The sequence below is a fragment of the Nerophis lumbriciformis genome, linkage group LG13 (assembly GCF_033978685.3).
Source record: "Nerophis lumbriciformis linkage group LG13, RoL_Nlum_v2.1, whole genome shotgun sequence".
NCBI lineage: Eukaryota > Metazoa > Chordata > Actinopteri > Syngnathiformes > Syngnathidae > Nerophis > Nerophis lumbriciformis.
Window position 1 is genome coordinate 40,810,765 of NC_084560.2, and position 17,595 is coordinate 40,828,359.

Genomic DNA, 17,595 nt, shown 5'->3' on the forward strand with positions numbered 1-17,595 from the left:
AAATACGTGAAGGAAAAAAAGCGTGAAGTAGCAACATTTTGTAGTTTGGCGAATGGAGTTCAAATAAATCTCCACTTATTACTGTATTTTCGCTTTAGCTTTATACTTAAAAAATACAAATATTCAATGTTGTATAAGTTGTAGCGTGCTGTATAGCGCACACTCATTTTTCATGCATACATTGGCCACAATCCACCGCGGTATACGTGACGTCATACGTGACTACTTCCTGTATATGGGAGAATTGACTTTTTTTTGGGCAACTTTTATCTTAAAAGGCATAATTTGTTTGGTACATCTCTGTTGTTCAAAGCCGGGCACTAGACAATATAAGGGTGACTTGTGTGTCAAGTAGTGTTATTCTTAAAGGCTTGTACACGTCAAGGGTAATATAACATCCACATTTTGACCGTGAATGTCAAAAGTAGCCGTAGTGACAGAGCGGACTTGAAGGCAACTGAGGACACAGCTGCCCCATCCAAAATGGCGAAGCACAACAGCGGTAAGCGGATAGCTTGCTAATGTCACCTTTTATAAACTTATAACCGAGCATTTGGCTAAAACTCTTATTTGGAGGAAGTTGCGCGATTTGCTGCCATAAATGTACGCTTGCCTTTGGTTGAAAAGTTAGCTAACATTACGTAATGCGAGCTAACTTTCCCCGGATACAGCATCATTACGTGTTAAGATACATTGAAGTGTTAAGTTAAACATAACTGTTTTTAAAAGTGGAAACGTCACAAGTAGAAACAAAAAAACATCACAAAGCTATATTTGTGGAGCAATTCCTCGCGCTAGCTCATTCATTGTTGTTGTTTCCAAAGCCATAGACTTGAGTCCTGACCTGTGTTTGCATGTAACTTCCATTAGATGCGGCGGATGAGATCTACGACAAAGTGGTGGATTTGACGGAGTACGCCAAACGTCAGCGATGGTGGAATCGTCTCTTTGGCAACACATCCGGCCCGCTTGCAGAGAAATACTCTGTTGCCACACAACTAGCCATAGGAGGAGTGAGTGGATGGTAAATATGCACACATTTTGATGTAGCTGGAGTATTTAATGCAGGGGTGCTCACACTTTTTCTGCAGGCGAGCTCCTTTTCAATTGATCAAGTCGTGGGGATCTACCTCATTCATATACCGTATTTTCCGCACCATAAGGCGCCCTGGGTTATAAGCCGCGCCTTCAATGAACGGCATATTTCAAAACTTTGTCCACCTATAAGCCGCCCCGTGTTGTAAGCCGCATCTAACTGCGCTAAAGGAATGTCAAAAAAACAGTCAGATAGGTCAGTCAAACTTTAATAATATATTAAAACCAGTGTGATGTGGGCGCGCATGGAATCGTATATCAACATGGACAGAGCTGCGTGAAAAAAGCCACCCGGCCTCTTCGCGTAAACTTAAACTTACCTTAACCACTCGCTCATCTTTTCTTCATCCATCCCTTCGAGTTAGCTTTTATGATGACGCCGGCTGGAAAGGTCTCTTTTGGCAAGGTCTTCCTTTTGAATATCACCATGGGTGGAAGTTTCTGGCCATTAGCATGGCAAGCTAGAACCACAGTGAAGGATGACTTCTCATTCCCTGTGGTGCGAATATTCACCGTACGTGCTCCCGTTGTATCCACAGTGCGGTTCACAGGAATATCAGTTGCTGTGAAATAGTAATCCGTGTGCGGATGGAGAGATTGAGTCTTTTCATGAACCGGATCCCTGTCGCTTAGTAGGAGCCATTTTGTGGTCTTTACAGATTTAAACACACAAAGGAAATGAAACGTACGGTAATATCCGCGCGCTTTTTCTTCTTCTACGCGGGCGGGTGGTTGCTTACAGTAGAAGAAGAAGCGCTTCCTGTTCTATGGGGGCGGGTGCTTACCTTGGCGGTTGCTTGCGTAGAAGAAGAAGCGCTTCCTGTTCTACCGGGAAAAAAGATGGCGGCTGTTTACCGAAGTTGCGAGACCGAAACTTTATGAAAATGAATCTTAATATTAATCCATATATAAAGCGCACCGGGTTATAAGGCGCACTGTCAGCTTTTGAGAAAATTTGTGGTTTTTAGGTGCGCCTTATAGTGCGGAAAATACGGTATATAATTTATATTTACTTATTTATGAAATATATGTTTTTGTTAACAAGTTAAAGGTGTTTAATGATAATGCAAGCATGTTTAACACATATAGTTAATATTGTTAATACATTAAAGGTGTTTAATGATAATACAAGTATGTTTAATACATATAGTTAATATTGTTAACAAGTTAAAGGTGTTTAAAGATAATGCAAGCATGTTTAACACATATAGTTAATATTGTTAACAAGTTAAAGGTGGTTAAAGATAATACAAGCATGTTTAACACATATAGTTAATATTGTTAACAACTTAAAGGTGGTTAAAGATAATACAAGCATGTTTAACACATACAGATTCCTTTCTTTCATGAAGACAAGAATATAAGTTGGTGTATTACCTGATTCTGATGACTTGCATTGATTGGAATCAGACAGTGGTGATGATAACGTCCGCATTTTCGAATGGAGGAGAAAAAAAGTCCTATCTGTCCAATACCACATGAAAGTGGTTGGTTTTTGGCATCTTATTTATCCAGCTTCCGTACTCCTTTGTATACACTTAACAAGAAATACATTGTCGGCAAACTCAGTAGCTTGCTAGCTTGTGCACGCCAGCTTTCTGAGACTCTTATTTTGGTAGCGCAGGCAGGATGAAGCAGAGCTTTTATTGTGCAACTGTGCAGTCGGTCTTTGGAGTTTTGACGACAGGTACGGCGCCAGAGTCTGTTGAAATAAAGTGTTTCTCGCCTTCCAGTCGGTAATTTTAATGATCTGGCAGCAGCCAGCGTCATCTCAGAAGACCCTCGGGTGCCGTGAATGTCAATCAAGTGACGAAAGTGACGTCATAGTGAAGATTTATGATCGCTCATTTTTAGGACTATTTTTTTAATGCCTGGCTGGTGATCGACTGACACACCCTCCGAGATCGACCGGTAGATCGCGATCGACGTAATGAGCACCCCTGATTTAATGCATACTTGCCAACCCTCCCGATTTTTCCGGGAGACTCCCGATTTCAGTGCCCCTCCCGAAAATCTCCTGGGGCAACCATTCTCCCGAATTTCTCCCGATTTTCACCCGGACAACTATAGTAAGGGCGTGCCGAGATGGCACTGCCTTTAGCGACCTCTACAACCTGTGGTCGCGTCCGCTTTTTCACCATACAAACAGCGTGCCGGCCCGGTCACATGTTGTATGCGGCTTATGCATACACACGTAAGTGACTGCAAGACATAGTTGATCAATAGCCATACAGGTCACACTGAGGGTGGCCGTATAAACAACTTTAACACTGTTACAAATATGCACCACACTGTGAACCCACACCAAACAAGAATGACAAACACATTTCGGGAGAACATCCACACTGTAACACAACATATAAACAAGAACAAATACCCAGAATCCCTTGTAGCCCTAACTCTTCCGGGCTGCAATATACACCCCCGCTACCTCCCCAACCCCAATCTCCCGAATTCGGAGGTCTCAAGGTTGGCAAGTACGATTTAATGTGATTTAGTTTATTATTTCTTCGGTCAGTGGTCAACAAAATAAACAAACAGCTTTTCATAAGCAAACAGTTGTACATTCATAAATTGAAAATGTTGTAGACCGAAAGGGTTTAGGCTGAAGTTGAACACTTATTGCGCCTAACCCTATAAACAATAAATGGCTGTACCTGAAGCCAGCATGATCAGACCGATCTTGTAGAGACGATTCCAGTGGGTAATATTATGAAAGTTATGGATTTTTAAAACCCGGGATAATGCACACATTTCTGGTCAACAAGTCGCGGTCAACGCTATGGACCATACGTGCCAACCCTCCCGATTTTTCCGTGAGACTCCCGAATTTCAGTGCCCCTCCTGAAAATCTCCCGGGGCAACCATTGTCCCGATTTTCACGTGAGGGCGTGCCGTAATGGCCCTGCCTTTAGCGTCCTCTACAACCTGTCGTCACGTCCGCTTTTCTCCATACAAATAGCGTGCCGGTTCAGTCACACGTTGTATGGTGCTTCTACAGACACACGTAAGTGACTGCAAGACATACTTGATCAACAGCCATACAGGTCACACTGTGGGTGGCCGTATAAACAACCTTAACACTGTTACAAATATGCACCACACTGTGAACCCACACCAAACAAGAATGAAAAACACATTACAGGAGAACATCCGCACTGTAACACAATATAAGCACAACAGAACAAATACCCAGAATCCCTTGTAGCCCTAACTCTTCCGGGCTGCAATATACACCCCCGCTACCTCCCCAACCCCAATCTCCCGAATTCGGAGGTCTCAAGGTTGGCAAGTACGATTTAATGTGATTTAGTTTAGTTTATTATTTCTTCGGTCAGTGGTCAACGATAGTAGTATATATCTGTATCATGAATCAATTTAAGTGGACCCCGACTTAAACAAGTTGAAAAACTTATTCGGGTGTTACCATTTAGTGGTCAATTGTACGGAATATGTACTTCACTGTGCAACCTACTAATAAAAGTCTCAATCAATCAAAACACATAGAATCATCATACTGCTGTGATTATATGCATCAAGTGTTCATTCAAGGCTAAGGCAAAATATCGAGATATATATCGTGTATCGCAATATGGCCTTAAAATATCGCAATATTAAAAAAAGGCCATGTCGCCGGGACATATTTACAAAAAATTGTATTTATTGTTTTAGATATATATCCATCCATCCCATCCATTTTCTACCACTTGTAAATTGTTTTAATTGATTTAAGAATTGTTGCAAATAAGAATCGCGATTACAAGAAATCAAAATAAATCTTTTTCTTAGCCGTGGTCTGTATGGGCCGCAGGCAGCGGTACTCAGTTGTAATACACTTTTTCACCACTTGTGACCGTAATCCATCAATCCATTTTCTACCGCTTGTCCCGTTCGGGGTCGCGGGGGGTGCTGGAGCCTATCCCAGCTAATGACAATCTCAAATAGAAGAAGTCTGCAATTAAAGTCGTAGAAAAGTTTAAGCGCAAAAATTACGACTAAAGTGGTGAAGCTGTGTTTTTATTTGCACTTTATTTTTGTGTTAAGTAAAAAAAATCTTTGTGATCAACACATGTTATTTTAATTTTTGCCAGGTGTGCAGGTTACCTCTTCCAGAAGGTTGGGAAAGTTGCTGCGACTTCTGTTGGAGGAGGACTTCTGTTATTGCAGGTATCATCCATGCATTCATTAGTCGACAGCCTTTAATACCAATAATCTGCCTTTAAAAGCACACATGTGTCTTCCCTCTAGATAGCAAACAATAGCGGTTACATCCAAGTGGACTGGAAAAGAGTAGAGAAGGACATCAACAAAGCTAAGAAGCAAATCAAGAAGAACACAGACAAAGCGGGTCCAGAGTTGAACACGTTAGTTGAAAGGGTGAGTTTCCCGCATGGACATTACCTTACTTAAATTACTCAACACACATTTAAATTGGTGCACATTAACTTTCTTTAAATTACTCAACACATATTAAAAATGTTGCACATTAACTGGTTTAAATTACTCAACACACATAAAAAATGTTGCACATTAACTTGTTTAAATTACTCAACTCACATTAGAAATATTGCACATTAACTTACTCAACACACATTAAAAATGTTGCACAGTAACTTGTTTAAATTACTCCACACATTAAAAATGTTGCACATTAACTTGTTTAAATTACGCAACACACATTAAAAATGTTGCACATTTACTTGTTTAAATTACTCAACACAAATTAAAAATGTTGCACATTAACTTATTTAAATGACTCAACAAATTAAAAATGTTGCACATTAACTTATTTAAATTACTCAACACACATTAAAAATGTTGCACAGTAACTCGTTTAAATTACTCAACACACACTAAAAATGTTGCACAATAACTTGTTTAAATTACTCAACACATTAAAAATGTTGCACAGTAACTTGCTTAAATTACTCAACACAGACTAAAAATGTTGCACAATCCATCCATCCATCCATTTTAACTTGTTTAAATTACTCAACATATTAAAAATGTTGCACATTAACTTGTTTAAATTACTCAACAAATTAAAAGTGTTGCACAATAACTTGTTTAAATTACTCAACACACATTAAAAATGTTGCACATTAACTTGTTTAAATTACTCAACACACATTAAAAATGTTGCACATTAACTTGTTTAAATTACTCAACACATTAAAAATGTTGCACAGTAACTTGTTTAAATTACTCAACACATTAAAAATGTTGCACATTAACTTGTTTAAATTACTCAACACACACTAAAAATGTTGCACAATAACTTGTTTAAATTACTCAACACATTAAAAATGTTGCACATTAACTTGATTAAATTACGCAACACACATTAAAAATGTTGCACATTTACTTGTTTAAATTACTCAACACATTAAAAATGTTGCACATTAACTTGTTTAAATTACTCAACACAAACTAGAAATGTTGCACAATAACTTGTTTAAATTACTCAACACATTAACTTGTTTAAATTACTCAACACACATTAAAAATGTTGCACATTAACTTGTTTAAATTACTCAACACATTAAAAATGTTGCACAGTAACTTGTTTAAATTACTCAACACATTAAAAATGTTGCACATTAACTTGTTTAAATTACTCAACACACACTAAAAATGTTGCACAATAACTTGTTTAAATTATTCAACACATTAAAAATGTTGCACATTAAGTTGTTTAAATTACTCAACACACTAAAAATGTTGAACATTAACTTGTTTAAATTACTCAACACACAATAAAAATGTTGCACATTTAGTTGTTTAAATTACTCAACACACACTAAAAATTTTGCACATTAACTTATTTAAATTACTCAACACACATTAAAAATGTTGCACATTAACGTATTTATATTAATCAACACACATTAAGAATGTTGCACATTAACTTGTTTAATTTACTCAACACACATTAAAAATGTGACACATTAACGGATTTAAATTACTCAACACACATTAGAAATGTTGCACATTTACTTGTTTGAATTACTCAACACGCATTCAAAATGTTGCACATTAACTTGTTTAAATTACTCAACACACACTAAAAATGTTGCACAATAACTTGTTTAAAATACTCAACACAAATTAAAAATGTTGCACATTGACTTATTTAAATTACTCTACTCACATTAGAAATATTGCACATTAACTTACTCAACACACATTAAAAATGTTGCACATGAACTTGTTTAAATTACTCAACACATTAAAAATGTTGCACAGTAACTTGTTTAAATTACTCAACACACACTAAAAATGTTGCACAATAACTTGTTTAAATTACTCAACACATTAAAAATGTTGCACAATAACTTAATTAAATTACGCAACACACATTAAAAATGTTGCACATTTACTTGTTTAAATTACTCAACACACATTAAAAAGTTTTGCACATTAACTTATTTAAATTACTCAACAAATTAAAAATGTTGCACATTAACTTGTTTAAATTACTCAACACACATTAAAAATGTTGCACATTGACTTATTTAAATTACTCAACTCACATTAGAAATATTGCACATTAACTTACTCAACACACATTAAAAATGTTGCACAGTAACTTGTTTAAATTACTCAACACACTAAAAATGTTGCACAATAACTTGTTTGAATTACTCAACACATTAAAAATGTTGCACAATAACTTGATTAAATTACGCAACACACATTAAAAATGTTGCACATTTGTTTAAATTACTCAACACAAATTAAAAAATTTGCACATTAACTTATTTAAATTACTCAACAAATTAAAAATGTTGCACATTAACTTGACACACTAAAAATGTTGCACATTTACTTGTTTAAATTACTCAACACAAATTAAAAATGTTGCACATTGACTTATTTAAATTACTCAACTCACATTAGAAATATTGCACATTAACTTACTCAACACACATTAAAAATGTTGCACAGTAACTTGTTTAAATTACTCAACACACTAAAAATGTTGCACAATAACTTGTTTGAATTACTCAACACATTAAAAATGTTGCACAATAACTTGATTAAATTACGCAACACACATTAAAAATGTTGCACATTTGTTTAAATTACTCAACACAAATTAAAAAATTTGCACATTAACTTATTTAAATTACTCAACAAATTAAAAATGTTGCACATTAACTTGTTTAAATTACTCAACACACATTAAAAATGTTGCACATTAACTTGTTTAAATTACTCAACACACACTAAAAATGTTGCACAATAACTTGTTTAAATTACTCAACACATTAAAAAGGTTGCACATTAAGTTGTTTAAATTACTCAACACACTAAAAATGTTGAACATTAACTTGTTTAAATTACTCAACACACATTAAAAATGTTGCACATTTAGTTGTTTAAATTACTCAACACACACTAAACATTTTGCACATTAACTTATTTAAATTACTCAACACACATTAAAAATGTTGCACATTAACGTATTTATATTAATCAACACACATTAAGAATGTTGCACATTAACTTGTTTAATTTACTCAACACACATTAAAAATGTGACACATTAACGGATTTAAATTACTCAACACACATTAGAAATGTTGCACATTAACGAATTTAAATTACTCAATACACATTAAAAATGTTGCACATTTACTTGTTTAAATTACTCAACACACATTCAAAATGTTGCACATTAACTTGTTTAAATTACTCAACACATTAAAAATGTTGCACAGTAACTTGTTTAGATTACTCAACACACACTAAAAATGTTGCACAATAACTTGTTTAAATTACTCAACACATTAAAAATGTTGCACAATAACTTGATTAAATTACGCAACACACATTAAAAATGTTGCACATTTACTTGTTTAAATTACTCAACACACATAACATTTTTTGCACATTAACTTATTTAAATTACTCAACAAATTAGAAATGTTGCACATTAACTTGTTTAAATTACTCAACACACTAAAAATGTTGCACATTTACTTGTTTAAATTACTCAACACAAATTAAAAATGTTGCACATTGACTTATTTAAATTACTCAACTCACATTAGAAATATTGCACATTAACTTACTCAACACACATTAAAAATGTTGCACAGTAACTTGTTTAAATTACTCAACACACTAAAAATGTTGCACAATAACTTGTTTGAATTACTCAACACATTAAAAATGTTGCACAATAACTTGATTAAATTACGCAACACACATTAAAAATGTTGCACATTTGTTTAAATTACTCAACACAAATTAAAAATTTTGCACATTAACTTATTTAAATTACTCAACAAATTAAAAATGTTGCACATTAACTTGTTTAAATTACTCAACACACATTAAAAATGTTGCACATTAACTTGTTTAAATTACTCAACACATTAAAAATGTTGCACAGTAACTTGTTTAAATTACTCAACACATTAAAAATGTTGCACATTAACTTGTTTAAATTACTCAACACACACTAAAAATGTTGCACAATAACTTGTTTAAATTACTCAACACATTAAAAATGTTGCACATTAACTTAATTAAATTACGCAACACACATTAAAAATGTTGCACATGAACTTGTTTAAATTACTCAACACATTAAAAATGTTGCATAGTAACTCGTTTAAATTACTCAACACACATTAAAAATGTTGCACAATAACTTGTTTAAATTACTCAACACATTAAAAATGTTGCACAGTAACTTGTTTAAATTACTCAACACACACTAAAAATGTTGCACAATAACTTGTTTAAATTACTCAACACATTAAAAATGTTGCACAGTAACTTGTTTAAATTACTCAACACACACTAAAAATGTTGCACAATAACTTGTTTAAATTACTCAACACATTAAAAATGTTGCACATTAACTTGTTTAAATTACTCAACACAAATTAAAAATGTTGCACATTAACTTCTTTAAATTACTCAACAAACTAAAAATGTTGCACATTAACTTGTTTAAATTACTCAACACACATTAAAAATGTTGCACATTAACTTGTTTAAATTACTCAACACATTAAAAATGTTGCACAGTAACTTGTTTAAATTACTCAACACATTAAAAATGTTGCACAGTAACTTGTTTAAATTACTCAACACATTAAAAATGTTGCACATTAACTTGTTTAAATTACTCAACACACACTAAAAATGTTGCACAATAACTTGTTTAAATTATTCAACACATTAAAAATGTTGCACATTAAGTTGTTTAAATTACTCAACACACTAAAAATGTTGAACATTAACTTGTTTAAATTACTCAACACACAATAAAAATGTTGCACATTTAGTTGTTTAAATTACTCAACACACACTAAAAATTTTGCACATTAACTTATTTAAATTACTCAACACACATTAAAAATGTTGCACATTAACGTATTTATATTAATCAACACACATTAAGAATGTTGCACATTAACTTGTTTAATTTACTCAACACACATTAAAAATGTGACACATTAACGGATTTAAATTACTCAACACACATTAGAAATGTTGCACATTTACTTGTTTGAATTACTCAACACGCATTCAAAATGTTGCACATTAACTTGTTTAAATTACTCAACACACACTAAAAATGTTGCACAATAACTTGTTTAAAATACTCAACACAAATTAAAAATGTTGCACATTGACTTATTTAAATTACTCTACTCACATTAGAAATATTGCACATTAACTTACTCAACACACATTAAAAATGTTGCACATGAACTTGTTTAAATTACTCAACACATTAAAAATGTTGCACAGTAACTTGTTTAAATTACTCAACACACACTAAAAATGTTGCACAATAACTTGTTTAAATTACTCAACACATTAAAAATGTTGCACAATAACTTAATTAAATTACGCAACACACATTAAAAATGTTGCACATTTACTTGTTTAAATTACTCAACACACATTAAAAAGTTTTGCACATTAACTTATTTAAATTACTCAACAAATTAGAAATGTTGCACATTAACTTGACACACTAAAAATGTTGCACATTTACTTGTTTAAATTACTCAACACAAATTAAAAATGTTGCACATTGACTTATTTAAATTACTCAACTCACATTAGAAATATTGCACATTAACTTACTCAACACACATTAAAAATGTTGCACAGTAACTTGTTTAAATTACTCAACACACTAAAAATGTTGCACAATAACTTGTTTGAATTACTCAACACATTAAAAATGTTGCACAATAACTTGATTAAATTACGCAACACACATTAAAAATGTTGCACATTTGTTTAAATTACTCAACACAAATTAAAAAATTTGCACATTAACTTATTTAAATTACTCAACAAATTAAAAATGTTGCACATTAACTTGTTTAAATTACTCAACACACATTAAAAATGTTGCACATTAACTTGTTTAAATTACTCAACACACACTAAAAATGTTGCACAATAACTTGTTTAAATTACTCAACACATTAAAAAGGTTGCACATTAAGTTGTTTAAATTACTCAACACACTAAAAATGTTGAACATTAACTTGTTTAAATTACTCAACACACATTAAAAATGTTGCACATTTAGTTGTTTAAATTACTCAACACACACTAAACATTTTGCACATTAACTTATTTAAATTACTCAACACACATTAAAAATGTTGCACATTAACGTATTTATATTAATCAACACACATTAAGAATGTTGCACATTAACTTGTTTAATTTACTCAACACACATTAAAAATGTGACACATTAACGGATTTAAATTACTCAACACACATTAGAAATGTTGCACATTAACGAATTTAAATTACTCAATACACATTAAAAATGTTGCACATTTACTTGTTTAAATTACTCAACACACATTCAAAATGTTGCACATTAACTTGTTTAAATTACTCAACACATTAAAAATGTTGCACAGTAACTTGTTTAGATTACTCAACACACACTAAAAATGTTGCACAATAACTTGTTTAAATTACTCAACACATTAAAAATGTTGCACAATAACTTGATTAAATTACGCAACACACATTAAAAATGTTGCACATTTACTTGTTTAAATTACTCAACACACATAACATTTTTTGCACATTAACTTATTTAAATTACTCAACAAATTAGAAATGTTGCACATTAACTTGTTTAAATTACTCAACACACTAAAAATGTTGCACATTTACTTGTTTAAATTACTCAACACAAATTAAAAATGTTGCACATTGACTTATTTAAATTACTCAACTCACATTAGAAATATTGCACATTAACTTACTCAACACACATTAAAAATGTTGCACAGTAACTTGTTTAAATTACTCAACACACTAAAAATGTTGCACAATAACTTGTTTGAATTACTCAACACATTAAAAATGTTGCACAATAACTTGATTAAATTACGCAACACACATTAAAAATGTTGCACATTTGTTTAAATTACTCAACACAAATTAAAAATTTTGCACATTAACTTATTTAAATTACTCAACAAATTAAAAATGTTGCACATTAACTTGTTTAAATTACTCAACACACATTAAAAATGTTGCACATTAACTTGTTTAAATTACTCAACACATTAAAAATGTTGCACAGTAACTTGTTTAAATTACTCAACACATTAAAAATGTTGCACATTAACTTGTTTAAATTACTCAACACACACTAAAAATGTTGCACAATAACTTGTTTAAATTACTCAACACATTAAAAATGTTGCACATTAACTTAATTAAATTACGCAACACACATTAAAAATGTTGCACATGAACTTGTTTAAATTACTCAACACATTAAAAATGTTGCATAGTAACTCGTTTAAATTACTCAACACACATTAAAAATGTTGCACAATAACTTGTTTAAATTACTCAACACATTAAAAATGTTGCACAGTAACTTGTTTAAATTACTCAACACACACTAAAAATGTTGCACAATAACTTGTTTAAATTACTCAACACATTAAAAATGTTGCACAGTAACTTGTTTAAATTACTCAACACACACTAAAAATGTTGCACAATAACTTGTTTAAATTACTCAACACATTAAAAATGTTGCACATTAACTTGTTTAAATTACTCAACACAAATTAAAAATGTTGCACATTAACTTCTTTAAATTACTCAACAAACTAAAAATGTTGCACATTAACTTGTTTAAATTACTCAACACACATTAAAAATGTTGCACATTAACTTGTTTAAATTACTCAACACACATTAAAAATGTTGCACATTAACTTGTTTAAATTACTCAACACACACTAAAAATGTTGCACAATAACTTGTTTAAATTACTCAACACATTACAAATGTTGCACATTAACTTGTTTAAATTACTCAACACACTAAAAATGTTGCACATTAACTTGTTTAAATTACTCAACACACATTAAAAATGTTGCACATTTACTTGTTTAAATTACTCAACACACACTAAAAATGTTGCACAATAACTTGTTTAAATTACTCAACACATTAAAAATGTTGCACATTAAGTTGTTTAAATTACTCAACACATTAACTTGTTTAAATTACTCAACACACTAAAAATGTTGCACATTAACTTGTTTAAATTACTCAACACACATTAAAAATGTTGCACATTTACTTGTTTAAATTACTCAACACACACTAAACATTTTGCACATTAACTTATTTAAATTACTCAACACACATTAAGAATGTTGCACATTAACTTGTTTAATTTACTCAACACACATTAAAAATGTGACACATTAACGTATTTAAATTACTCAACACACATTAAAAATTTTGCACATTTACTTGTTTAAATTACTCAACACACATTAAAAATGTTGCACATTAACTTGTTTAAATTACTCAACATATTAAAAATGTTGCACATTAACTTGTTTAAAATACTCAACACACTAAAAATGTTGCACATTAACTTGTTTAAATTACTCAACACACATTAAAAATGTTGCACATTAACTTGTTTAAATTACTCAACACATTAAAAATGTTGCACAGTAACTTGTTTAAATTACTCAACACACACTAAAAATGTTGCACAATAACTTCTTTAAATTACTCAACACACACTATAAATGCTGCAGAATAACTTGTTTAAATTACTCAACACATTAACTTGTTTAAATTACTCAACACACTAAAAATGTTGCACATTAACTTGTTTAAATCACTCAACACACATTAAGAATGTTGCACATTAACTTGTTTAATTTACTCAACACACATTAAAAATGTGACACATTAACGGATTTAAATTACTCAACACACATTAAAATTTTTGCACATTTACTTGTTTAAATTACTCAACACACATTAAAAATGTTGCACATTAACTTGTTTAAATTACTCAACACACACTAAAAATGTTGCACAATAACTTGTTTAAATTACTCAACACAAATTAAAAATTTTGCACATTGACTTATTTAAATTACTCAACTCACATTAAAAATGTTGTGTTATGACACATAGCAAAAAGTCTTCCTTGTCAAAGTTGTTCAATCAGGTGGAGGTTTGACAGCGATCGTATCCAAAAGACTGTCATTTGCGCCAGCGGGAGTGTCGCTAAACCCATTTTGATGTGTCTTTTTATTAATATTGAGCGAAAATAGCTGCATGATTACGTTCAAACATACATTAAGTCCTCTTATAATGTGTTTAAAGGCAGCAAGGCAGTGTTGTTGCGCTTGGAAATGACAGCGTACAACCGTGACGTCGTCACAAGTCTCCATTTGTACCGTGCATACGCTGAGCGGAGAGTTTTGGATCTCTCCACTTAGGCCAGCGTTTGTAAAAGTCTGCGTATTTAAAGACACAGGTATGCGTCTGCGTGTGGACAAAAGGCCTAAATGCAGAGATAAGTATGCGTTAAGTATCTGTGTTCGTGTGGAGATGGCCTCGGATTGGACAGATCTAGTCCCGAGATACCCAAAGATAGGTGTGCCAAGCTTGTGGCATCGTAGTCAAAAATACTTGATGCTGTAATTGCTGCCAAAGGTGCATCAACAAAGTATTGCGCAAAGCAGAACTGGGCAAATTAAGGCCCGGGGGCCACATGCGTCCCGTTAAGCTTTTCAATCTGGCCCGCCAGACATTCCCAAATCATTTTTTTAGATCTTTAAGATGGAAACTAGCTGCCATTATGATGTGCAGTCATGTTTTCTAATGACCGTAAGTCTTGAACTATACAAAGTATTTCAATGGTTGGAATCTGCGCTTATGGATGATATACCAGTTACTATGGTCATCTAATTAGTTACTATGGTCATCTAATTAGTTACTATGGTAATCTACGTCACAGCAGCTCAGAGGAGGCACCAAGCAGTGTGGGCGGGAAGCGTTTCCACAGACGCGGAAGGAGATTTTCACAACAAAGTTCTAAAGCTTAGTGATGTATCAGATATATCAGATTGTAGGTGGGCTTATTTTGTACCTTTCGTGTTCATATTTCACTTTTTGTTGCATTTTTGTTGCGTTTCACTTAAATGTAAAATATGTCGATCGAAAGGGGGTGTGACATTCATATTTTGTCAATATTCAGTGTTTTATCCTTCATAGAAAAATGTAAAATTCCATTATATTTTTTAAGGCAGTCTGTCATAACGTTTTTAGCATTCAATCAATCAATCAATCAATGTTTATTTATATAGCCCTAAATCACAAGTGTCTCAAAGGGCTGCACAAGCCACAACGACATCCTCGGTACAAAGCCCACATAAGGGCAAGGAAAAACTCACCCCAGTGGGACGTCGATGTGAATGACTGAGAAAGAGACCGAAAGCAATGGATGTCGAGTGGGTCTGACATAATATTGTGAGAGTCCAGTCCATAGTGGATCCAACATAATAGTAAGATATATCATGTATCAGATATATCAGATTGTAGGTGGGTTTATTTTGTACCCTTCGCGTTCATATTTCACTTTTTGTTGCATTTTTGTTGCGTTTCACTTAATTGTAAAATATGTCGATCGAAAGGGGGTGTGACATTCATTATTTGTCAATATTCAGTGTTTTATCGTTCATAGAAAAATTTAAAATTCCATTACGTTTTTTAAGGCAGTCTGTCATAACGTTTTTAGCATTCAATCAGACATTATTGTGAAGTTTTGTATTAGTGTTCCTAAAAATAGAAATACCGGCCCCCTGACACATTTTTTTCTCTAAATGTGGCCCCCGAGTCAAAATAATTGCCCAAGCCTGGCGCAAAGGGTCTGAATACTTATGTACATGTGATTTGAGTTTTTTTAATTTTTAATTAATTTGCAAAGATTTCTACATTTCTGTTTTTTTCTCTCAAGATGGGTTGCTGGGTGTACATTATTGAGAAATAAAATTAACTTTTTTTTATTTTAGCAAATGGCTACAATGAAACAAAGAATGCAAATTATAAAGGGGTCTGAATACTTTCTGTATCCACTGTATTTAGTACTGAACTGAGCTCTGGTTACTACTGTTTACATTGGCACTAGTGCCCTTGTGGAATCCTGTTTCGGTACCCATTCCTTGTGCTAAAGAAGCATATGGCTTAAACCAGAGTAAGTTTGTAAAGAACCCTAATGGACGCCTGATACTCTCTGTAGTTGAGTTAAAGAATGCCCTTCTAGACACTATCTGAGGAAATACCATTTGTTGTAAAAATGTACTGTGGGTATTTTATTACAAATATGTATATTTTTGCTCTTTTCAGTCCTCAGCGTTCGTGAAGAAAAACATCATGGTCACAAGCGGCTTCATCGGAGGCTTCCTGCTCGGCTTGGCGTGCTAGGCTCTATCAGAAAAAGATGACCTCGTGGAGGAAAGAGGGAGATGCACTATATTGCTTGGTGGACGGTCAATGATTTTGACAGTAATCTTGTAGCTCTTAATTCCGCATAGGCCGCACCCCTTTTGTTGTCTACTTTATATTGTAACCAGCGCTGTCGTTGTGAGGGTAGAACCCACTCCAATACACTGCAGGCTAAATAGTCACACTTGCAGAAACAATCATGACGTTGCCAGCTTGTATTTATTGTTGCATTGACAAATTGCAGTGGTGCATTATCTGGTCAATCAAAATTCAATAAATCCTATTTGAAGTGAATTTCATGCGCATTTTCTGATTCCTTTAGGGCATACTTGCCAACCCTCCCGGATTTTCCGGGAGACTCACGAAATTCAGCGCCTCTCCCGAAAACCTCCCGGGACAAATTTTCTCCCGAAAAACTCCCGAAATTCAGGCGGACCTGAGTGACGTGTTGACAACACACAACAACAGTGTCTACCGTAAAGCAGTTCGTCTGCCGTAAACAGCAATGTTGTGACACTTTTAAACAGGACAATACTGCCATCTACTGTACATGCATATGTGACCCACCCATAATGTGTCACATTTTTGTGTTGATTTATTTATTTTATTTTGTGGTTTGAATTCGTTTTTGGAGCTGTCATTACACATTTATCAGGATTCACATTGGTCAGTAGGGTGCAGTAGGGCGTTTCTTCCCAATTGAATGCT

General features: G+C 33.0%; 1 protein-coding gene across 1 annotated transcript; it reads left to right on the forward strand.

The window, feature by feature from the left end:
• The first annotated feature begins 206 nt into the window (after positions 1-206).
• fundc1 (FUN14 domain containing 1) lies at positions 207-17,181 on the forward strand. The gene is made up of 5 exons (XM_061970762.2): positions 207-502; positions 871-1,024; positions 5,187-5,262; positions 5,344-5,472; positions 16,789-17,181. The coding sequence occupies exons 1-5, from the start codon at positions 484-486 to the stop codon at positions 16,864-16,866; spliced, it is 456 nt and encodes a 151-aa protein (XP_061826746.2). The 5' UTR covers positions 207-483; the 3' UTR covers positions 16,867-17,181.
• Positions 17,182-17,595: the final 414 nt, after the last annotated feature.

Excerpts from the sequence above, each read along its gene's own strand:
- fundc1 (XM_061970762.2), top strand. Across the intron at positions 1,025-5,186 it reads ATAGGAGGAGTGAGTGGATG|GTGTGCAGGTTACCTCTTCC; the intron begins GTAAATATGCAC and ends AATTTTTGCCAG. Across the intron at positions 5,263-5,343 it reads GAGGACTTCTGTTATTGCAG|ATAGCAAACAATAGCGGTTA; the intron begins GTATCATCCATG and ends TCTTCCCTCTAG.